This window comes from Lepidochelys kempii, chromosome 5 (genome assembly GCF_965140265.1).
Source record: "Lepidochelys kempii isolate rLepKem1 chromosome 5, rLepKem1.hap2, whole genome shotgun sequence".
Classification (NCBI taxonomy): Eukaryota; Metazoa; Chordata; order Testudines; family Cheloniidae; genus Lepidochelys; species Lepidochelys kempii.
The window spans coordinates 40,034,528-40,059,589 of record NC_133260.1 but is presented as its reverse complement, the minus strand read 5'-3'; the positions used below and the strand labels follow the sequence as shown (position 1 = coordinate 40,059,589).

The window sequence follows — 25,062 nt, the reverse complement described above, 5'->3', positions numbered from 1 at the left end:
GTTGGCCACTGTCGGTAGACAAGATACTGGGCTGGATGGACCTTTGGTCGGACCCAGTATGGCCATTCTTATGTTCTTAATAATGGAAAGAAAGGGCTTTACAGAATGCTGCCAGTTGCCTAATATGGGATGAAGGCATGCTAGGAAAAACTATCCAGAGAAAGAGCAGCAACTTCCAAAACAAACAGGCAGCGCTACTGAAGTGTCCTTAACAGCAAGGAAAACAGAACGAATCTAAAACTAAGCAAACCCCCAAAAAACACATTTTTAGCATTAACATTAACTTTATGACAATCTGAAAGAGTCCAGAGGCTAACTATACTCAACCAAGTAGCTAGTAGCCTTATAAACATATGTTACTCAGGATATGATCTACTGTTGAATTCAAAGACAATATTATATATACACACACCTAAAATGATGAAAGCTACTCACATTTTGTTCACAAAGAAGTTTAAGATCATCTCTCTGAGGTGAGCTCCCTACACCCCACTGTGTCTCTAAATCATCAATTTGATTTGGAGCATGGTGTATAATTGGACGGATATCTCCTGCCGCACTAGGATCAACCGTCAGTTCCTTCACCCTACAATCATAAAAAAAAAAAAAAAGATTTTATTTTAAAATAAATGATGCTCTATTTAAAATAGCTAAAGTAAATTAAAGCCTTACGGATTCAGATGCAATTTAATTCATTTAATAAAGGTGATGTCAACTTCACAAATTTAATGTGATTTTAAGGCCAAAAAAGGACCATTGTGATAATCTAGTCTACCCTTCTATATAAACACAGGACACAGAATTTCATCAACGCCAATAACTTGTGGTTGAGTTAGAACATATCCGTTAGAAAAACATTCAGTTTAGATTTAAAGATAGTGAATGCAAGACTGTCTTTGTAATAAACGGGTACAAGAAGGGAAAAAACAACCCTAACCATAAATATTAAAGAACTGTATAACAAGTCAATAATAGTTGTAATCATTAGTGTAAATATAGCTTCACAGATTGTACACCAAAAACTGGCCAATATATTTTTCTATCTTTGTGTGCATCTTTTTGGTTAATAAATGATTTAGCACTTTTTGACTTTAAAAAACAAATCACCGCCAGTAAACAAACAAACAATCTAGTGTCCACAAAGAATGGACAGATCATTAATTAAAACCAATTTCAACTTTGAGATTCTTAGAAAACTTGAACTTTACAAAATAGCAGCTGACATCATCCTTTCAAGCAAGGATGTCCACTTTAAAAAAAAAAAAAGGAGTACTTGTGGCACCTTAGAAACTAACAAATTTATTTGAGCATAAGCTTTCGTGAGCTACAGCTCACTTCATCGGATGCTGTAGCTCACGAAAGCTTATGCTCAAACAAATGTTAGTCTCTAAGGTGCCACAAGTACTCCTGTTCTTTTTGCGAATACAGACTAACACGGCTGCTACTCTGAAACCTGTCACTTTAAAAAAAAGTTTATGAACTAAATGAATCCAAATTTGCAAATAAACCAAAAAGGTTAGACAAATATCCTTCAGTAATAACTAACCTTAACAACTTGCTAATATGGAATAAAAAAACAAAAACAAAACACACCACCACCAAAAACCCCCACACGTATATGTAGGATTCACTACACTAATGAAAATAACGAAGGTATTACAATTCCTTTTATTTTTTATCAGGTAGTAAAATTCACAGAGTTAGAATTACTCTAAACAGACTTATGAGAATCAATCCACTAAATCTACAAAGGTGACATCACCGTTTTTATGTATGAAGGGAAAAGCAAGCCTGAATATGAAATATTCAAATGTTTAAGAAAAATGAACAAAAATTGGAAAGATGATTGCAGACCATGCAGTACCATCACCTGTCAAACAGGACAAAAACAAAGTATATGATGACTCAAGGCAAGGGAATAAATGAAGGTTTGGGTCTGTAAAATTATACAGTTAAACAGAAAAACTTAAAATAAAGATTCCATGTATAGAATGAAGTAGACCTGGTGATCGAAGGAGAAAAGTCGTCGTATTCATAGGAAGGAGAGAGATCAGAGCGACTGCCACTACTCTGTGAGAAGGGAATGTCCGAAGGACTAATTCCAAATTCCTTTACTCTGCAGCAGCAAGATACAGCAGCATATTAAAAGAAAGTGTTCTTGTAAAGACATTAATTAAAATGACAACTTTTCATTTAGCGTTCTCCTTTATAATTTTGAAAAGAATGAAACAAATGAAGCAGTTTGTTTTTAAGATAAAACATGTTTCGAGACAGTGGTGAGATATTTAGGCCTTCCTCAAATTTGAGTTTCAAGCATGTTCCTAAGAAAATTCAACTGGCCAAATTCTGCTAATTTACAGCAGTGTAAATTTGTAATAATTCCACTGTCTTCAGTGGAGTTATTCTGGGTATACATTGGTATAATGAACAGAATTTGGCCTGAGATGAATATTCCATGGAATTGCTGCTTTCAAAACATTAAGCGACTACAGTTATAATTACTTCAAACTGCATACTACTCAGTTTTATGCGTATCGTAAACTGCGTACACATTACTATTTAGTGTGTGTACAGTTTATATAATATCTGCAGGAAGTCACTCATTTATAAATTGATTAGCGCTGTCAAGCGATTAAAAAAATAATTGTGATTAATCACATTGTTAAACAATAATGGAATACCATTTCTTTAAATATTTTTGGACGTTTTCTACATTTTCAAATATATTGATTTCAGTTACAACACAGAATACAAGTGCACAGTGTTCACTTTATATTTATTTTTGATTACAAATATTTGCACTGTAAGAAACAAAGAAATAGTATTTTTCAATTCACCTCATACAAGTACTGTAGTGCAATCTCTTTATTATGAAAGTGGAGCTTACAAATGTAGAATTATGTACAAAAAAAAATAACTGCCTTGAAAAATAGAACAATGTAAAACTTTAGAGCCTCCAAGTCCACTCAGTCCTACTTCAGCCAATCGCTCAGACAAACAAACTTGGTTACAATTTGCAGGAGATAATGCTGCCCGCTTCTTGTTTACAATGTCACCTGAAAGCGAGAACAGGCATTTGCATGGCACTGTTGTAGCCGGCGTAGCAAGATATTTACTTGCCAGATGCGCTAAAGATTCATATGTCCCTTCATCTTCAACCACCATTCCATAGGACATGCATCCATGCTGATGATGGTTTCTGCTCGATAACTATCCAAAGCAGAGTGGACTGATGCATATTCATTTTCATCATCTGAATCAGATGCCACCAGCAGAAGGTTGATTTTCTTTTTTGGTGGTTCGGGTTCTGCAGCTTCCGCATCTGAGTGTTGCTCTTTTAAGACTTCTGAAAGCATGCTCCACACCTCGGACTCTTAGATTTTGGAAGGCACTTCTGATTCTTAAACCTTGGGTTGAATGCTGTAACTATTTTTAGAAATCTTACATGGGTATCTTCTTTGCATTTTGTCAAATCTGCTATGAAAGTGTTCTTAAAACGAACATGTGCTGGGTCATCATCTGAGGCTGCTATAACATGAAAGATATGGCAGAATGCAAGTAAAACAGAGCCCAAAACATACAGTTCTCCCCCAAGGAGTTCAGTCACAAATTTCATTAACTCATTTTTTTAACGAGCATCAGCAGCACAGAAGCATGTCCTCTGGAATGGTGGCCGAAGCATGAAGGGGCATATGAATGTTTAGCATATCTGGCACAAATACTTTGCAACACCATCTACAAAAGTGTCATTAGAACGTCTGTTCTCACTTTCAGGTGACATTGTAAATAAGAAGCAGGCAACAGCATCTCCTGTAAATGTAAACAACTTGTTTGTCTTAGCAATTGGCTGAACAAGAAGTAGGACTGAGTGGACTTGTAAGCTTTAAAGATGTACATTGTTTTTGAGAGCAGTTATGTAACAACAACAAAAATCTACATTTGTAAGTTGCACTTTCATGATAAAGAGATTGCACTACAGTACTTGTATGAGGTGAACTGATAAACAAAAGAAATAGTATTTTTCATTTTTACAGTGCAAATATTTGTAATAAAAATAATAATATAAACTGAGCACTCTACACTTCGTATTCTGTGTTGTAATATAAACCAATATATTTGAAAATGTAGAAAAACATGAAAATATTTAATAAATTTCAATTGGTAGTCTATTGTTTAACATTGTGATCAATCACAATACTTTTTTTAATCATGATTATTTTTTTTGAGTTAATTGCATGAGTTAACTGTGATTGACTGACAGCCCTAAAATTGATATGAAAATGGCACATTGCTAAAAGAGCATTAAAGAGTTAAAATACAAAGGCAAGTGCAAGATTTAAATGTATGGACAAAGTCTACAAATGTTGTTAGGTACATATTAGATTTTGGCATACAAAGAAAAATATAATTAATACTTCTGCACAGTATATGGGTCTCTCGAAAACGTAAACCAAGTTCTCTAAGAAACTTGTTACAGAAACATTAAAAACACATTACAGGCTTGTAGTGCATTATTTTTGCAAAACATAATAGCATCACAAGCACAGGGACAGTTTTATATGCTTGAAATAGAACACAAATTAACTGCCTCCCCTGAATTATGAAAAAGTAAAGATCTTCAATGATCTCATATGTTTACTGCTGAACATTTATTTCAGAGGTCTTGTTCCAGCAGTATACTCAAATATACAGTAACTTTAAAATGTTTCTTAGATCTATAAAGTTTGTTTGGTTTTTTTTGTGAACTATGGAAAAAGCACTATGCAATTGAGAAGTCCCTGACTACTCATGTCTACTCATATGCCCAATTCTTCTAAAAGGAGTAGTACAAAAATAAGAGAAATTCTACCTCCCCACTTCTTGACAGTTAAAATATATTCCCAACAGCTTTATTCTATGCATTTACGGATCAAGTTATCAAGTTTAGAAGAAAATTTAAATTTACAAGTGACAAAAAATCCTATTTGTACTGCATACTTCTGTACTTGTGTCAAAAAGGTAAAAGCAAAGAAATTAAAGCAATACAGGATATCCATACTCAACCAGAAACATGTAAAAAGCATTTTTGTTTCTTGAAGGGAAGAAACAGTTTTAAAAAAAAAAACAGAAATAGTGGGGAAAAGGAGGAATCTAGAAGGGCTGGTCTACACTTAAAAGTTTGAGTGTTATAACTATATCAGTGAGGGGTGTGATTTTTTGCTGATATAGGCCTTGTCTACACTTGCAGTATGTTGATACACATGGCAATGAAAGACACTGGCAGTGGAAAGGGAGCAGGGAAAGTTTCTGACAGCAGGGAGCTGTGAGAGTCTTTCCCTGCAGCAGGAAAAGGCTCCAACAGTGGGACACTACACTGCTAAAAATAGCAGTGGGCATGTAGAAAGCCATGCAGGGAACACTATGACGTTGTGCGCAAGACACCCAGAGCTGTGAGCAACTGAGTTACCACTCCGCCTTAGCAAGAGTGAGAGCTTTGCTTCTGCCAAGCTGCGTGTCACTTTGCTGACACATGAACCTGTCTGCCTTGTCAGCTTGCTCTTCAAGATCTACCTTGCCTTGCAGATAACAATCAGGGAACCCCATGCCATGGTCCCCAGAGATGTCTCCCTGAAGCGTCCAGTCCCTCTCACTGGACGCACTCAGAAATCATTAGAGTCACTACTTCCAAAGAGACAGAGCAGTAACAGTGGCTCACAGCTCTGGGTGTCCTAAGCAGGACATCACAAGCATACCCTAAGGTTATGGCCTGTCTGTATTCTACTCCCCTAAGCAGTGCCTCACTGTATACCTGTGCTAGCTGAGCATGCAGGGTCTGTACTCTACACACCGATGTATGTGTAGACGTACCTATAGTTACACCAGTAAAAGTCCTAGTACAGACAGTTCTACACCAGTATAATTGCATCCACACTAGGGGCTTTTTGTGGATGTAATTATACCAATACAGTTAAAGCAGCAACATTGTCTATTATAGACCAGCCTGGAAGCGCAGGTTCTGGGAAGCAATACTGTGCCTTTCACAGCAACAGGGTCTCAATTCCTAGTGAAAAAGTGTACACGCTACAACTGACCATCTCAGCAGAGGTCCTCAAGGACAGAATCCACCTGGAGACTGAACCTGTCTTCTTACCCCAAAAGGTGACACCTCCAGAACAGGACTGAAGTATATTGGTCAGTGTGAAGGTGCTTACACACTGTTGTCATCCTGTCTACCAGTAAATACTGGAATTCAGTTTCCAGTGCTGTTAACTTGTTACCTTTCACAAGTGTGAAATTAACTTCAAATAATGCTTGGATCAGTCTTTTGGTCTGTATTTTAGAAAGAAATGCAAGCATACTAAAAACAATTAGAAAGTGCCTAAAATAATTGTGTGTCACACAGTAACAGAATACTACAATTCAGAGATCTAATACAACAGCTAAATTAGCTACAAATAAAATATTTCCCATACCTATTTGCATATCTCAGTGTATTTAGAGTGTTTTCACAGGATGCCATCCCTGGAGAGATAGTAGCAATCTGGGGAAAACAAACCACAAGTCAACAAACTTTTTGTAAAAATAACAACACTGCAGAATTTCAAAATTTTACCGTGCACTTCAGATGTCATATAGATTAACAAATTTTTAAGGCCAGAAGGGACCACAATGATAATTCAATCTGACCTCCTGCGTAACACAGGCCAAAGAAACTCACTCAGTAATTTCTGCATCAAGCCCATAATTTCTGGCTGAGCTACAACACATCTTTTAAAACAATACCCAATCTTGATTTCACAACTTCAAAGTGATGAAGAATCTACCACAATCCCAAGGTAAATTATTCCAATCTTTAGTTACCTTTGCTGCTAAAACTTTCCATGTTATTTCTAGTCTGATTTTGTCTAGTTTCAGCTTCTCACCACTGGATCAAACTATGCCTTTTTCTGCTAGATTAAGGAACTGTCTACTACCAGAGATCTCTCCCCTATGTAGGTATGTGTAGACTATGATCAAGTCACTTCTTAGCCTTCTTTTGGATAAACCAAATTGATTGACCATCTATCATCTCTCCCTATAAAGGTATATTTTCCATACCTTAAATGGTCACCCTGCTAGCCAGGGTGAGGCTTTGATGTGGCCGGGAGCAGTGGAGACACCCTCAGCAGATGTGAGGGGTAGGAGATCTCAACTGGGAGCAGTTAGGGCAGTGCGCCAAGTGTTGCCTTTACTTTCCCCTCCCACTTGCCTTTAGAATGTATATGGGGGGGAAGTGGAGGCTGCTTCTCTCTCTTTCTTCCTCCCCTTCCTCTTCCCCCTATTCTTCATGGTACAGGGCGTGGGCAGAGGCTATCACATTCTGCATCAAGCCCTGACCACCCACCACTGATGCCATTAGGTGGTGGGGGCAGTAACAGGACCTGATGACTGGCTATGTTTATTACCCTGGCAAATAGCTATTTGGGGCCCCCTGTTTCAATCCCACCCTTAAATTAATATAATGGGTCTCTTTTGATCCCTGAGGCTAGATCTCCAGTTTTGGGATCTGGAAGAGATTTTTCCAATGGCAAACTTCCATATGGGTTTTCCCCTCCTATCCAGCATCCCTGTGGTCTGCTTTGACAACTACTGTTAAGGATACCGGATTTGCTAATAACAAGTGAAACAACCTGAAAGTGCTGTATGTCACTAAGTATTTATTTACGCACCCTATATGAACCATTGACATTTACTAGACCCGTAGTGCTCTTCTGATGTGGTACAGAACCCCATATAATGCTTGGGGTCTGATCCAAAAGCCTACTGAAGTCAGTCTTTCTGCAACCTTTAATGAACTGTGGATCAGACTGGGAGGGGGAAGGGGGTGTTGGGAGGAATTACCACAGACTCCATGTTTCAGGAAATTGACAAAACAGCATTAAACACACACCATTATCATTTCCACTAAGCCCATCTCATTGACCTTACTTCATTATTTCAGCACCAGAGCTATGCACTGCAACTTCAAACAAATTCTGTTTTGGTTTTTTTTTTTAAACACAAAGTAAAATCATCACAGCTTTTGAGCTCCATCCATTTAACTTTATGGTTCTCTTTCATTCAGAAGCCTTCCCTATGTTCAGACTCCCAGCATTTACAAACATAAAATCTGATTTTAGGTGAGTGCCTGAGAAATGGGTGGTTGTTACTCCCACTCCCTCTCATAATACTGAGCATCCTAGCATTCTAATTCTGGTGCTTAAATTTCATCTCACTGAGCAACTCTAGCCTACAAATAAAATTAACCCTATATATTACATGTTTAGGTTCTCTCATACATTGGCTACTTCTGGGGGAATTCTGTGCCACTGCACGTGCAAAGAATTCATATACCCTGCAGATTTTTTTTCTCCACAGAAAATACATTCTACTGGAGAGGCACTGCAGATATGCCTTTTGCCCACCAGGGGCTGCTGTGGCACAAGAACAGAGGGCAGCTGGCTCACTGGCCATAACAGTCAGCAGCCGATAGGGAGGAGGAGAGGCTGCATTCCTCACAGTGCCCTGCCTGTGGGGCCAGACAGACAGCGGGACACACAGGGCTGCTGGGGAGTCACATAGACTAGAGTTCAGAAGGGCTAGTCGGGGAAGACAGACTGTGGTGGCAGCTGAATGGGAGTGGGCCACGTGGGGACGGGGAGGCTGACTGAGGGTGCAGGGCCACATGGGGAAAGGGAGCAGTGGCGTGCAGGGTCACATGAGGACAGTAAGTGGCTGAGTGGGGGGTGCAGGGACACATGGAGATGGGGATGGCTGAGTGGGGGGTGCAGGGACATGTGGGAATGGCAGCAGATGTGCCTGACTGAATGGGAGAGCCTAAGCGTCAGCCAGAGTCTGCATGGGGGAGGCTCCCAAACTCCCTAACAACTCCGCCTTCAAAAAAACAAACAAAACCTCTTCCATATTTCTCCCACCCGCACCCAACAATCCTCCAGGTTCCCTCCCAGCAATTACTTCCCTCTCCTTCAGCTCCTCCGTTATCCCTGACTCCCCCAAGCCTTTGCACTGCTTCTGAGGCATGCAGGAAATATGTTTCTGTATTTTTAGTTTAAATGAATTATTACTCAAAGTTCTATATTAATATGCCTAATAGGGAATCTATTTGTTAAAAAGTAATTCCTAAATCTTTTTGGTTATCCATATTGTTACAGACATACTTGCTGAAAGGTATTTTGAAATAAATTACCAAAACAATTGAAACTGGCATGATATTTTATTTTGACATAAAAATATGCAGAATTTTAAAATACTGTGCACAGAATTTTTAATTTTTGGCACAGAATTCCCCCAGGAGTAATTGACATAACAAGTACAAATGCAGAGTTACTCTCAACTGAACATTTCAGTTTAATCTTTATAAAAGAGCCCCAATCCCCATCAAATAGAGGGGAATTTTAGTTGATTTTCTTCCAGATGTCACAGAATTTTGCTTTTAAAAGCCAGGCTCACTGACAAAGGAAGTGGGAGGCCCAGTTTAATGGATCCTGGCATGAGTTACCAGATTTTTTTTTCTTCCCTCTTTCAAATTTTGTAAGAAACTGTAGAAAAAACAGTTACTTACTGTAACCATGGTTCTTCGAGATGTGATGCACACTTGGGTGTGTGTGTGCCTAGCGCACCAAAGTTGGAGAATTTTACCTAGCAGTATCTATAGAGGGGGGCATTCACACCTCATGGCCATAGCCTCTCTTCTGGCTTGATCAGGTGCCATCACCCAGACCCCCCTCAGCTCCTTCACACTGAATGCCCAGAGACATTCAGATGGGATGGAGGAAGGGTTGTGGAATGAATGTCTGCATCACATCTCAAAGAACCACAGTTACAGTATTCTTCGCATAGATGTAGTCATGTATTCCACTTAGGTAACTCTCAAACTGTACCCTTTGGTGATGGGGCTCAGAGTCTATTTAAACAAGAACTGCAGGACTGATTCCCAACATTTGCATCTGCTCTGGATGCCACTGTAATGGCATAATGGTTTGTAAACATATGTATCAATGATCATGTGGCAGCCCTGCAAATGTTTAATATTGAGACATCACTTAAGAACGCTATGGGCTCGGACCTGCATGTCATATGCAGTCTTGACACAGGAAGTTATCCATCCACTTAGAGATAGTCTGTGAGGAGACTGCTTGTCCCTTCATACAGTCTGCATATGACATAAAACAGAAGAGGCAAAGCCCAAAATGGTTTTGTCCTGTGCGGGTAAAAGGACAGACGTCATCTGACATCTCATGTGTGAAGGCACTGCTCCTCCAGGAATGAATGTGATTTAGGAAAAAACACAAGTAAACATACTGCTTGGCTTAAATGAAACCAAGAGACCACTTGAGACAAAAATTTCAGGTGTAGCTGCATCATCACTTCGTCTTTGGAGAATTCCACATAAGAAGACTCCACCATCAAAGACTGCAACTCACACACTCACAGATGTTATTGCTATGAGGAAAACAGTTTTTTGACATGAGAGAGGAAAGGGGCAGGATGCCAGAGGCTTGAACAGAGGTCCCCTGAGACCTGCTACGGCCATGTTAAGGTCCCACAAGGGAACCAGTTCCCCTACCAGTGGATGGAGACGAAGAATTCCTTTCAAGGATCTTGCCATTACGGCATTGGAAAACACCGATCTTATGTGAAGGGGTAGATGAAAGGCTGAGATCACCAATAGATGCCCTACAACGAGCTAAGTGTAAGTCCCAACAACTGAAGATGAAGCAAACCGTCCAAGATGTCTTCAGTGCTAGCCAACATCGGCTGAATTCTGCAGGCCAATGACCACACAGTCAAATCAGCAGGAATGCTCTCAAACGCGTACAGTCTATTAGGGCCCCAATGAACTAAATTTTCTGAGCAGGAACCAATGTGGACTTTCCTGTATTGAGGATGTGACCCAGTCAAGTAAGTGCAGAGTGATGCATATGAGAGGATTGATTGGGCATTGGTAAGAGGATAGGGCATTGGTGGCCTGTAGGCACCGGGCCAGGGCCCCCCCCATCCCGACTGCGAGATGAGTGCCAATCCTGGTGCCTGTAGTTCCCCATAAATGATGTGGGTCGGGTGATGAAGAACAGGAGAAAGATCCTGTCCTCAATGCTGAGGTGTCTCAGGTTTCTGAGGATAAAGGTTAAGCTAGTCCTGAGGCAGCAAGTAACCAGTCTAACTCATCTATCACCCAGAACGAGGCAGGGATCGGCACCAATAATGGAAGCAGTACCACCAGCATCAAGTACACCAATGCCAGAAGCGGTGTTGATCCCGAAGGCAGCAGTGGTACTGAAACAGCTGCCAGTGCCTAAGTGGACAGTGGTGAAAGCCACCACTGTAACATCTGTGTTGCTGACTGCAATAGTGACAAGGAGTTTCCTGGTGCCGAGTTCTTTGCACCGAGTCCAGTCCTGCTTCCATAGACTGTGGAAGGGGAACATTGGGCTGTGATGTCAACAGACGCAAGGGTTCAGCAGCCTGTCCAGCCAATGGCTATCAACGATACAGCCCTTGCAAAGTCCTGGACCAAAGGAGAGGTTGGGACAAAAAGGCAGAGGAAGTCTGTAGCCCCTGGTATGCCACTGATGTGGAAATAGTTAGTGCCAGCCATCAGTACCGGACTCAACAGATGCCCTGAGGCCAGAACTGGAGTCAACAGTACAGTACAGTTTGAGAGTCACTTAAGTGGAATACATGACTGCATCTATGTGAAGATTACTAACCTCCCAACTTGGTACCAGGGACCACTTAAGAGGCACCCGCACCATCCTGTGCACCGGCACTAACCCCAGGCCAGTCCACGATCTTCCTGGAGGAGGCAGAGGAGACCCCACGAGACCTGGAGCGGTCTCAATTGATCTTATGCGACCTTTCCCTCAATGCATTCGACAGGGAACAGCTCCTCCATTTCTTTGGAGAGGTGCCTGCTCCAGAGTGCGAAGCAGCAGCATTCTCAGAACCTGAGGGTGACCTCTGATCTGACAAGGAATCTGTGTGCCAAAGTATGCTGCAGGGTCTGTTTGAGCAGGTGCTGTTTTAGGCAAAGATCCCTAGCCACTTGAATCTGTTTCTACAGACCAAATCATCTACAGACCAAACACCATTCCTTGACATGGGCCTCACTGAAGAACAGCAAGCACCATGCGTGGTGATCATTATTAGGAATTGCTCCGCCACAGGACAACAATGCTTAAACCCCAGAGAGGGCATTACAGGGGAATACTTAACTAAATACAACTAACACTAATCTAACCAACATTAAGGGTACTACTAACTACAGACAACTTAAAACAAAAACACTAAAATAGGGAGAAGTTGAGAGATTAAGACCACACAGACTTCTGACTCCAGCTCCGAGCAGTGTAAAAGAACTAAAGGGGGTTGGGGCGGTGCCACCTCAGACAGACAGGGAAGGGCTATGGCCACAAGGCACAAGCACTGCCTCACCACAGGTTCTGCAACGCAAAATTGTCCAGCTCTGGTGTGCACACACCTAAGTGGAACACGTGGCTGATCTACTCAAAGAACTGTTCTTGGTTTCAGCACTCATGTGACCTGACAGATGTACTGATTTGAGAGATTCATTTTGGCCCCCAATTCAGGAGTGTACATGAGTCTGTTTAAAAGTTAAATATATGCTTACGTGCTTTCCTGAACAGAGATGCTTTTCTGCATTGGGAACTTTATCTATAGAGAAATTTAAATTGCTAATTAAGTATCAAACAAAGAGGTCTGGATCCTATTCTTGTTTCAATTTCCAATTAAGTAAAGTAAAATACTGCAACTGTAAGCATCTTTTCAACATTCAGGAAATTTAATTATGCTAAATCAAGTACTAGTGGCATAATTGTGTCCTAGCTCTTCCACATTATCTAGTTTGCCCCTCAAAGTGCTGTAGGAAAAGGTAAACATGGGACTCAGGGCAACTATGTCTATAATCCTTCACACTAACATTTTTCTGCCAATCCAGACATCATCAGTTTGAAACAGATGAAGTGTAGTGTAGTGAAGATCATGTATTGTACAAGAGCACAGGCAATCATCCTGAGAAGAAATTCTACTTCAGAGAATGGCAAAATATGATGGTAGGGAAGGCTGGAAAAGTCTAAGGAGTCCTGCTATCCCACATCAAATTTAAACCTCTGATATTAGTACATACTGGTTGCTAAGAAAAACAGAGAAAAATTATTCATTTAAACAGATCACATGACTGCCACAAGCTTTTCTTTGTGAATTACTATGGGACCTAATAAACAAGATCTGCAAGTTTCTAAATCCTTGCAAAGCCATTACTGTGTAAAGAGATTATCAGACAGTAGCTTGCACCAAGTTGTGTTCAAACTAAGCCCTCACCTGACAATTGTTCCAGTACCTCAAGGGAGCTGAGTAACTGAGTTTTGTGAATGTACTACTGTATTATTCACACTGTCCTAAATACAGCTTTGGCATTTCTTTACACATTCCATTCTTGAAGAGTTCTGAGTGAAGACATCAATAACATCACACAGAGCAAGACTTTCAGTTTTTCTTTCACTTGCTACAATCAATCTATTCAGAAGATATTTGATAGAGGACTACATACGCTGCAATATTTAGGTATAAATGTTAAAATTTCCACTAGAGAGACAAAAACAATGAGGTAATATCTTTTGTTAGATCAACTTCTGTTGGGGAAAGACAAGCTTACACACAGCAGCTGTCTTTCTAATATCCTGGGACCAGTACTGCAAAAAAAACCAAACAGACCAAAAAAACATTCCCACTAGTACTTTCCAGGTAAAAGTTAGCACATTTCTTAAAATCATCAGGCACCTTTCCTTACTCCATTAGGTTACAGTTTTTGAATCTTTGTTCCTGAACTACACCTCTTCACTCTACTCTTTGATAGGAAAAAAAACTCTCTATCATTTTGGAATGGCTACATTTGGAGAACAATTCTGTTCCATATTTCCTTAGGAAACATGAACCGGAAATCATTACGAAAAGCCCCATATTTCTAAATTCACGTATCACAAATGAACAACAGATACAGACATGAGAGAGGAGAGACAAAGACATTCAGTTACAAAACAACATACATAGTACATAGACAAAACCAACAGGTTCTTAGTGTAAGATAATGCCAAAGAAGATGCTTTGTAAATATTTATAATGTATTCAGGTCTCAAGAGGAATGATTCATCTGTTGCTGCCTATTGTTTCATTACTTTAGCAAGTTATAATTTGACATTCTAGTTACCTGCCATGTACCGACAACCATCGTTGCACACTGATTTGGAAGCAGGCTGACATTATGGAGACAGTAAACAGCATTGGAGAAGACATGCTTGTTCCAAGTCTCTTTTATCAGGGTCTTATTTTCCTAAACTGCTACCCCTAGCTAATATTTCTCAAACTTGGTCTTACTCAGCAGAGGACTGCAAAACAAAATCTAATTTAATCCCTCACTATTTCAGAATCCCAGATAAGAAAGACTGTGGGAAAGCAGAGATGGACAGCACACCATGGGATCCACACAACATCTCAAAAACCAGTTACTATAACGAAAGCATTTTTTGCTTCAAGTATGTGTCAGTGTGGATCCCACTCTAGGTGTGATTGAGAAGTTCTGTCACTTAACTAAAACAACTGACACTGCTCTATCAAATTTGGTATCTGATCTAGCAGCCAGGTGAAAGGCACAGCTTTAACAAAATTAAGAGGATTAACTCTACGTAGCTGCCTTGAAAATTTCAGACACAGAAATCCTAAAGCATGGAGAGTTTGCAGCTTGTGCTCTAGTGGAGTGAGCTCTAATATGTGAAGAAATAGGTATAAAAGCCATACTATCCTATAATAGCGGACAGATATACACTGTGCAATCCATTTTGAAATTCTCTTGAGAGGAGATGGCAAAAAAAGAAGGGCAGAGGTGCAGGGGAAGACAGCCTAAAAGGGTTCGTTCTGCCAAATTAGTATATTATAAGGCCCTCCCAAAGTATGGAATTCTCTCTCCCTCTGAAAGGTATGGAGTCTTAGGAGGAGGGGAATGGATAAAGTAAGTCAAATGAAAGTCTGCCACAACTTTGGGAATCAACTTGGGATGAAGTTTTTATACCATCATATCTCTGTAAATGGATGTGTAAAGAGGGTTAACCATGAGAGCTTGGAGTTCAGTTCCAAATGATGTAATGGTGACTAAAATGGCCATCTTGAGTACAAGAGTAAAGATCATTCAGAAAGGGGCTCAAAGGGGGGTCTCCATCAGGTTTGTAAGGATAATGTTGAGATCCCCACACTGGAGTGGTTTCTCTCACTGGTGAATAAGGGCTGGTCTACACTGAAAAGTTACATGGGCATAGCTACATCTCTCAGGGGTGCGAAAAATCCAAAACCCGAAGATGCAGTTAAATCAACCTAATCCCTGGTGTAGACAGCGCCAGGTCAACAGAAGAATTCTTCTATTTATCTAATTCTAGCTATCACTTCTCAGATACATGGATTACCAAGAGCAATAGGAGAACCTCTCCCATCACTGTAGTAAGTGCCTACACCAAAGCGATACAGCAGCTCGGCACATGTAATGTATGACCAGAATGTGCGGATTGCACATTCAAATTAATGGTCCTCTGTATTAATTTGAATTTGCAATCAAATTTGTTTTACTATACATTAACAATTAATGCTCTGCTTCCTTGCTTTTATAAATACAGGGGATAAAGGGCAAACAACTATGTTAATGCAACATTAAGACTTAAAACACACACATCAGTCAATTCAAATATTCCCACAGCAACTAACTTTACATCCTTGCATAAACCTATCTTTTTTGTACTTCATACAGTTAATTTGCCTTAACGTAATATTTTTGCAATGTAGCATAATTAGAAACATAAAAGTTTTCAATTTACTGGCTTCTTATACATTTAAGTATCACCCATAACATTGCTTTAAGAATTTAAGAAGAGGTAGATAATTTTTTTTTTAAATCTCCATTCTGGCATTATTAAAAAATACAGTGCAATGTGAAGTTTTTGTAGCAGAGTTTTTCTCTAATGTTTTTATTAAATTAGCAGTAAGAGCCAGTGGTATCGCTGATTTTTGACTCATTACCTTATACATCTTATTTTAGGAACTTCATATATTTAGCCCTTAACATTTGTAATCAGTAAGTTACCAAGTGATAGTGGAAATACTGTTCTGCAACCATGACGTTGTGCTAATACGGTACACACATTTTAAAAGGCTATCACAGTGAAGGCATGCTACTTTAACAAGTTAAATTACAGTGGTGGCTTTAATGTGAACAGAAATTAATACATGTTAAAAGCAGTGAGCCTTATATACACTAGTCTTTTCAAATATGCTAGCATGCGTTAGTTAAAACATGCTAACATTGCACCTTTAAATCCTAGTCCAGACAAGTCCCATATCTCATTGTGATTTAGTCTACCTTTGTTGCTTCAGAGGGCCAGTCAGTTTGGTATAATCAGTACAACTTCTAGAGCAGTCAAAAGCTGGGGAAAATGGCTTTACATTCCAGTGCTCTCTTATATAATTAATAAGAACAGTCATAATAATATATGCTTATGTTTATACACACACATCCCTTAATATCCCACTTAGATTAAGCAATAATACAGTATTTACAAACTCAAAAAGGATGCCCTTACTAAAAGTCTGGAGCTACGCTGATGCTCCTTTGAAGCTGGAGATTTTGTTGGATGTTTCCAACTTCCAAATACTCATGGTACTGCAAGAAAACTAGAAAGAGTATTGTGCCAGCAAACCAGAGTTCTGCTTCTCAGAGGGTCGCAAGGTATGATTGCAACTTCTCCTTCTGAGCTCTGATAGCTCAAAACAATATCTTTAAGCAGATCTTACATCTGTGGCTTTCTTTATAGCGAAACAGGTCCCACTCATAACTGTCCACATTGAACATCTCTTTTTCAACTCTTGAAGCTTCTGGATCACATTCTGATTTCCTACATACAGTAGAGAACATTTTAAACACTAGGCCCACTAAGGCTTAATACTGTACTAAAAATTGTAACAGAAAACCTAATAAACTATAAAAGGACAATTTGGATAAAACAATCCAAGAATTACTAATAAAGAGCTTTTCAGGCTCAAAGAGCAGCCCTCCAAGGCTAATTTGTGCAAAAGAAAAGGAACTAGTGGGTATGCACTACCACATTTCAAGAACCTGATAGTCATGAATTCACATGCATACAAGATGTTCCTTAAGATGGAAGTGTATGGATAATATATACAACCCACATTTGCAAAATGTTTTGAATTCTAATGGCAAATTAGAACATTTGAGACAGACTTCTCTTGTAAACCAATCTCCTTACAAGAAAAGATTCTCTCACTGCCAACAGACAGGATAATTTAAAAAAAAAAAAAAGTGAAATTTTGGTAAAGTATTTTACATGATCAATAAAATGAGACTATTTTCTTTTAAAATATTTACTTTTTGTTAAAAAAAACAAAACAAAACAATAATCCACATTATAAGGCTAAAAATACTTGAAATCTTATGCCTCAGCAAATCAAAGGTGCGTTTGTATTAGCTGACAACCCATGTGTTCTAGCTTACATACCGCATAAGATGTTAACTTTGCACATATACTAAAGTTTTAATCAGAGTTGTAATTATTATTATGAGAATCATAACTTACAGTTCCTGACATCTGTGTGTGTAAAATAATCACAAAGTTGCTCTAGCAGTTTTTAGAAGTTCCTTCTTTTAATAAATATATTTAAAAAAAAAAAAGAGAGACAAGGACACACATGATCATGGTATTCTACAGTCAAATAAATGTAGTCATTACATTGCATACTCACATATTTCACACACTAGGACTTTACGCCCTTTACACAGAACACATTGTGCTTGAAAGTATAAATTCTGAAAACAGCAGTGTAGACAGTCTCAGCAAAAAGATCTGCAGGTTTGTTGCATCCTTTACAATGCCATTTTAAAATATAGGGGTAAGAAAAAAGGCAGCATCAGATTTAGTTTCTCAAGGCTGGCAAGCCCTTTGCTACACTCTCTGCATCAGTTTCAGTTTTGCACTTTCAGTAGAGCACAGTAAATTAAGTTGATGTCCTAGACTAGAGCATGTGAAATTTGAACTGAGTGTGTCACCAATGACATGATCTAATTCAGCAGCTCTCAAACTGTGGGTCGGGACGCCAAAGTGGGTCACAACCCCATTTTAATGGGGTCACCAGGGCTGGCATTAGACTTGCCAGGATCTGGGGCCAAAGCCCGAGCCCCACCACCCGGGATCAAAGCCAAAGCCCGGAGGTCTTCAGCCCTGGTTGGCGGGGCTCAGATTACAGGCCCCTTGCCTGAGGCAGAAGCTCTTGGGCTTCAGTTTAGGCCCCACCCAGCTTTGGAATTGGCCCTCCCGCCCAGGGCAGCACGGCTCGGGTGGGCTCAGGCTTTAGTCCCCTCTCCTGCGGTCATGTAGTAATTTCTGTCATCAGAAGGGGGTCATGGTGCAATGAAGTTTGAGAACCCCGGATCTAATTCATAACATATCAATAGTTGGGGAGTAAGAGTGGTCAGAAGAAACAGAAAGACTATTTAGAGGGTAGGAAAGGCTGACTAGGGTTTGTGGAGGTGCTGAACAGCTGACTGGTCTGTCCTAACTATCTTAAACTATATTTGATAATATGTTACTTCACAAGTGGTGCAATTTGTACATACCTGGAATTTTCCCATTTCTCTACTTCGTTAAAAATGAGTAATTTTCCAGTTACTTATAAACCTTGTTTCTACAAATGTTTTCATAAATACATCAACCATACAGAGTTTTAAAAATAAATCTTTAAAAAAAAAATCTAAATGCAAAAACAGCATACAAGAAATAACTGCTACATTTTTTCACTGTTTAAAAAAAAAACACCCACAGCCAGAAATATTTGTTTAAACTTACATATTCAAAAAATACCCCAAAACCCAACATCTTGTCTTTAGGCTGACAATAAGCATGAGAAAATTCAAAATAAAAAGTTAAGTGCCTGAAAAATATGTGGCTTATAATGAAAGGGTCTTCAAATTCCTAATTATGGAAATACTGTAATTATGTGGTTGGAAAACAAAAACAAAAAAAATCATGCAGTCAAACTTCCAAACCCCCACATTCAGAGGCTCATTTTACAGTGAATATATTTCTGAAATTAAAAAAATGAATGTTTCATCCACAATTAAATCACAAAGAACTGATCAAAGAATCATAAGAACCACTCCAGCATTCTCAAAGCAATTCTCAATGCAATAAAAACAAAAATAGTAAATTCTTCTCACAGATGTCACAAAATTATAAAACTAAGCAAATTCAACCTGGGAAATCAGGAAAATAATATACAGATATCTATGTAGTACTCAAAGAGTGGTATGATTTTAATCAGAACTGCACTCTGATTCAATAACTCTATTGTATGTATTCCTTTTCCTATCGGTTGACTTTTTTGATTTAAACAAGTTTTCACCACTGTTACCACAGCAGATCTAATACAGCTCTGGCAAAGTGAGCTTGGTCTATTCTGGCTTGTGCACTAGGAATAAAACAATGTTAAAGAAACTAACTGTAGGGTCAATTTCTGCTCATGGAAAACAGGCACAAGTAATGGAAGACTAACTTGCGGAATCTTTATTACTAGTTGTTAGGATATAGATATTCAGGCCTGTCTGTAAAGGCCTATACTCTAAGAATTTAGGTGTATTCTTATCACGTGGCTAGGTATAGAGGTATAAAAGAAAGAACCAAAATCACTATCTGCTGGTGTAAGGTCCTTCTCTTACTGTGACAGTTTGAGGCCCTGTTCTTAGGCTAAGGCCTTTGGCTAAGCAACAGAGGCAGCCATAAGCTGGGAAGGGACCAGTCACATCCTGACATTCCAACCTCGTCATATTGAAGTAAGGTGCTATTGGGCTGTTAGGAATATAATCCTGTCCTGATAATGCCTATCGCCTCCAGAGAAAGGGGAGTGCCTAGAAAATGTAAAAGGAAACTTAGTTTGATAGCATCCTGTCTGGCAAGAACTCACTTATCAATACCTGGGATGTGAAATCCTCACTTCTGTATTGTTTTGTCATTATAGTTCCCACTTTGTTAGTCTCTAAGGTGCCACAAGTACTCCTTTTCACTTTGCTATTGTTTGTCTGTATAGTCTCTGTCTGGTTCTGTGATTGTTCCTGTCTGCTGTATAATTAATTTTGCTGGGTGTAAACTAATTAAGGTGGTGGGATATAATTGGTTACATAATCATGTTACAATATGTTAGGATTGGTTAGTTAAATTTCAGGAAAATGATTGGTTAAGGTATATCTAAGCAGAACTCAAGTTTTACTATATAGTCTGCAGTCAATCAGGAAGTGAGTGGTTGGGTGTGGGAACAAGGAATGGGGTGGGGAAATTGGAATCATGTTTGGATAAGGGCAGGAATGGGAACTGGGACAGAGGTGTAAGGCTCTGTGGTGTCAGAGCTGGGAAGGGGGACACTAAGGAAGAAAACTGGAATCATGCTTGCTGGAAGTTCACCCCAATAAACATCGAATTGTCTGCACCTTTGGACTTCGGGTATTGTTGCGCTCTCTTCATGCGAGAAGGACCAGGGAAGTAAGTGGGTGAAGGAATAAGCCCCCTAACACTAGTGCTCATGCACAAGCCAGGAAGAACACAGCTCAGCTTTCTGGTTCTGGGTGAAATTAGTTGAGTCAGCTATTTGGAGGAGGTTGAGGGGCGGGAAGAGCACCACATTTCCATTTATAAATTCAACATTTGATCCAGATGTTATTGAGAGAGAACAGTTATGGAACACCCAATGTCATTTTTACTAATTAGATTTCACAATAGAACCTTTGGTTCTCCTAATCTGTTCCCTCTGCCAATTTGGCAGAACAACTGCTTTTCAGAATGTATGCTGAGTAACGATATTGCACGTTGATATAAGTATGTCTCTATTCCCTTCTTTAAATTCTCCTATACTAACTTCTCTAATCCCTTTCACCTCCAAGCAGACTATCCTACAGACTGAGTACTTAATACTAGCTCTGAATTTATCTTTTTGTCAGGCCAGAGACTCTCATGCATTTTCCCCCCATCTTTTTCAAGATTCTGATACTACTGCCAAACACACACACACTGAAGATATCTGGCTGGGGAGAAGGAAAAGGGGGAGGATTTTCCTGTTGAAAGATGATCTCTAGGTGTCATGCCATATGTTGGATACAATCAAGTTTAATACACACTCTCAGTAGCAAGTTACCAAGACTAACCATAAGATCATAATAGGCAGTTCCTGTTCTCTTTATAAATATATCACTTACAATCTAATAAATAAACTTACCATACAGGTACGGGAGTTTTCTCCTATGAATGAATCTCTTAGCACCTGAGTAAGTTTGCTTGCTCTGAATGGAGTATGAGGTTTATTTCGGCCTAAGGCTCTAATGCACTCCTAAAAAACAAACAAGTTTATGTTCTCCTCATAATCAAAGCAAAAATATTTCAATATAAATGCAATCCACATACAGAAAATATAAGCACTGGATGATATGCTGCTGTACTTTAAATTAATATTAAGTTAATGTTAGGAGTCCACCTTCAATGAATGTGATGACAGAAGTTCAGAATTAATACTAACGGTATGTCTACACTCAAGCTGGGGGTGTAATTTTCATTATAGGCAGACATACGCAGACTAGCTTTGATCAAGCTAACACACTAAAAATAGCATTATAGCAGTGGTGGCACAAACAGCATGACAGGCTAGCCACCCTGAGTATAATCCCACCTGCAGCCCTAGGTACTAAGATGGGTAGCTCATTCTGCCACCCAGGCTGCTGCAGTTATGCAACTATTTTTAGCATGCTTGCTTGATCAAATCTAGCGTATACATGTCAACCTTAGCTGGAAATTACATCTCCAGGTCAAGGGCAGACAAACCTTTAGTCTCCAAGTTCACAATCACAGCACTGTAGTTATGCATTGAAAAACGAGCACACAACCACACTTTGCGGCGGAAGCATGGTCTAGCAAGGAAACATATTAGGATTGTGAATCTGGAGTTCTAGGGAATTCAGTACATGCAAGGTTAGGTCAGTTGAGCAAGGGTTTTGAGGATCTCAATGGTGCTTAAGTTAGGCACAAAATCCTTTTGTGGATCTAGGCCCCGAATGTCACTTATTAATAGTGTTGCCATCCCATGCTTATGCTAAGAAAATCTTTATACCATATTGCCAATTTTATGTTCTATATCATGCTTGTTACACAGTAATTAACAAGTAGAAATACAGTTCAAGTGTTCTCAAGCATTTAGAGGAAACATTTTAAATGCCATATCAATCAATTTATCAATTTAGTGGACAAGACCTACCTACACAAACACTCATCTTATTAGAGACTTTTTTTTGTCACGTGAAGAAGAAGAATGAGAAGACTTCCATCTGCTCAAATACAATTGAGTGAATTTTATTTACCTTAAGTGCTAAAAGGCTCTTGTTAATTTCAGCACCTTCCAGTCGTGTTTGCCTGTCTGCACTGGAAGTATCTGCTCCTCTTTCATTTCCAGCCAAATCAATCAGAGAAAATTTACCATGCAGTTTCCCTTTCCTTCTGAGAATAATCTGAAACACTGCATGGCTCCGAGATGAGTGTGCATTTGCAGATGTCTGACCAGATGTTCTTAAAATAAAAAAAAAATAAAAAAATAAAAGAAGTGGGGAGGGGGAATACTATTAAGCGCATATGAAGGACCACACCCACACTGAAGCATCCTGTAAGTTAGCTCTTCCGGGCAGGGAAGTGTTTTCTTGTAAGTGTTGATAGTGCCTAACGCGTTGTGGACACTACCAAAATACAACTTGACAACAACAGTAAAATTACATGTATTGCTCCATCTCTTCTACTGGGAAAAAGCGGGGAGAGCATGAAAGAGAAAGAGCAGTATCCAAACATTCTTCCCTCCCGCCCCCCGTTAAATGTATAATCAGACTCAGAGCATTTTAAAACTGGATCCTAGAAAGAACATTTTAAACTACTGAGAGCAATAATCATGGCAAAAGACCAATTTTTAAACATAGTAAGGCTGGATTTAAAAAAAAAAAAAAAAAACATTTTACAGTTAAGAACCTCTGTCACATAACATAAATGCATGCTGGCTTTTAAAACCTAAAAGTCTGGCAGTATTCCAGAGTATTAGCAAAGTGACATTAAGACAGTAAGCTGGTTACATAAATACATACAGTTCACAGCACACAGAAAATTCATCTCAACTCCTCTTGGCAGATGCAGACAACCAAACAACCTTTATCCAAAAGGGAGGCAACAGCACAATTGTAGTCAATCAACTCAAGAAAAGCTGTATTGTACAGTGTAGAAAGCTAAGACTTTGAAATGACAAACACACATGCTTATTACAGTGAAAGTGTTCTGATTCACTATAATTTCCACTGAAAAACTAATTAAAAAAAATAGTAGATACCTGCAGCTGTTGCCTATTTCAATAAGCTTGAGTACATCTTCAACACATTTAACCTCCCGTTCCTGTAATCCCACCACTTGGACCTGCTGTTTACCATCCTCCAGCACCCTTAATTTGGTCTTCCTGTTCAACAAGTCAAAAACCTTAAAAAGAAAATTTGGGTATAATAAGAGGTCTTTAGGACACACTTAATTCTAAATAATAATAATAAAATTCAGAATAATTCAGCCAAACAAGTGATTAGAAAAATGCTCTAAATATCCATATGAAAATAAAATGAGAAATCCTTCTGTGTTCTGTTCACAACCCTTGTATTCTCTGAAGATATTTTTTCCGAATCAAGAAATTGCACTTACCTTCCCACTGTAAATCTCAAAAAATGTTGCATATACTTGAAGTTCTAACTTCTTATAGTTTGGCTTCTTTAGCATTAAAAAGACATCTCGAGCTGTGAATAAATTTTCAAATACACAGAAATCTAGTTATGCATTTTCATCTAGTCAAGAATCTTTAAATACACAAATTGTCTGTCTTATTAACATGTATCTCTCGCATACATGTTACAACTATTCCATTCTGTAGTGAGGAGGGATTGCCTCCCTTGGAGATTAACAGGGAGGAAAAGCCATATGCCCCCTGGTGGGTGGAACCTGGAAGGCCACACCCACTCCACCAGAAGAAGAGGGGTGGGACAAGAACAGAAAGTACAAAATGCAGGTCCTGCAGCTCAGTTGAGCTGGAGCTGCTGAGGAAGACATATACTTCCAACCTGCTGCTGGAGCAGGAGTGTGCAGAAAACCATTGCTGTCCCGAGGACTCACCAGAGCTCCAAGAAGCTGAGGAGCTGCTGGGATTGCCATTGGTGGTGTACCCCAGGGAGATGGAGGATGATCCCAGGATTCAGGTACACCCCAAAGGGAGGGTAGGAAGTAGCCCAGGAACAGCCGAGAACAGTCTAGTTGCTTTGCTGTCTGAACCCAGATCAGCGTGTTGCAGCCAGATCCCTGCCGACCTAGTGGCAGAACAGTCCACCACTGTTAGGGCCCTGGGCTTACCCCCTACTACCTCACCCCTGAGGTGGCAATCTCCCCGCCTTAGGCCAGGGGGTCTGAGTTAGTCTACCATCTGTCAGGGCTAGGATGCTAAACCCTTTATTGCTGTGCCCTGCCAGAGGGCCTGGGCCCTAGATTATTCACTGCTCTGCCCTGCCAGAGGGCCTGGGCCCCTAGATTATTCACTGCTCTGCCCTGCCAGAGGGCCAGAGTCCCTTGTACTGTTTGGGTGCACCACCCTGATTGCGGGCTTGAGCCCCAACGACAAAATACTGTTCAGCCCAGAGGGCCTGAGCTCTAGAGACAGCTAATTTCCCCCTTTTACAGATTACCATTCTAAGCGCGTGACGGCTAGGAGGCATGGCCTCCCTTAGAGATTGACAGAGGGGGATGGCCACGCACTCCTACACATTCTAAGGCCTTCTTTTAAAAAGAGTTAGTATATTTGTCATAAGAATTCCTTTTGGAGTTAAAACTAGCAAAATATTTTGGAGAGAGTTACAGAAACCCCTACAAATGGGAA

The 25,062-nt window shown here is 39.6% G+C and overlaps 1 protein-coding gene across 5 annotated transcripts in view; it reads right to left on the bottom strand.

Moving 5' to 3' along the window:
- The window catches only part of KIF2A (kinesin family member 2A), a 92,472-nt gene that overhangs the window by 15,913 nt on the left and 51,497 nt on the right, over positions 1–25,062 (bottom strand). For 3 of the 5 annotated variants that reach the window (XR_012158886.1, XM_073344036.1, XM_073344038.1), the window contains exons 12-18: positions 23,844–23,935; positions 23,488–23,630; positions 22,484–22,688; positions 21,352–21,462; positions 6,453–6,520; positions 2,003–2,116; positions 436–586 (exon numbers count right to left, since the gene is read on the bottom strand). Coding sequence is in view for 4 of the 5 variants with exons in the window: in XM_073344036.1 (XP_073200137.1) it covers positions 436–586; positions 2,003–2,116; positions 6,453–6,520; positions 21,352–21,462; positions 22,484–22,688; positions 23,488–23,630; positions 23,844–23,935 (884 nt within the window). In the remaining variant the exon portion in view is untranslated. The remainder of the gene's footprint in view (positions 1–435; positions 587–2,002; positions 2,117–6,452; positions 6,521–21,351; positions 21,463–22,483; positions 22,689–23,487; positions 23,631–23,843; positions 23,936–25,062) is intronic. The other 2 variants (XM_073344039.1, XM_073344040.1) reach the window with 1 other exon arrangement.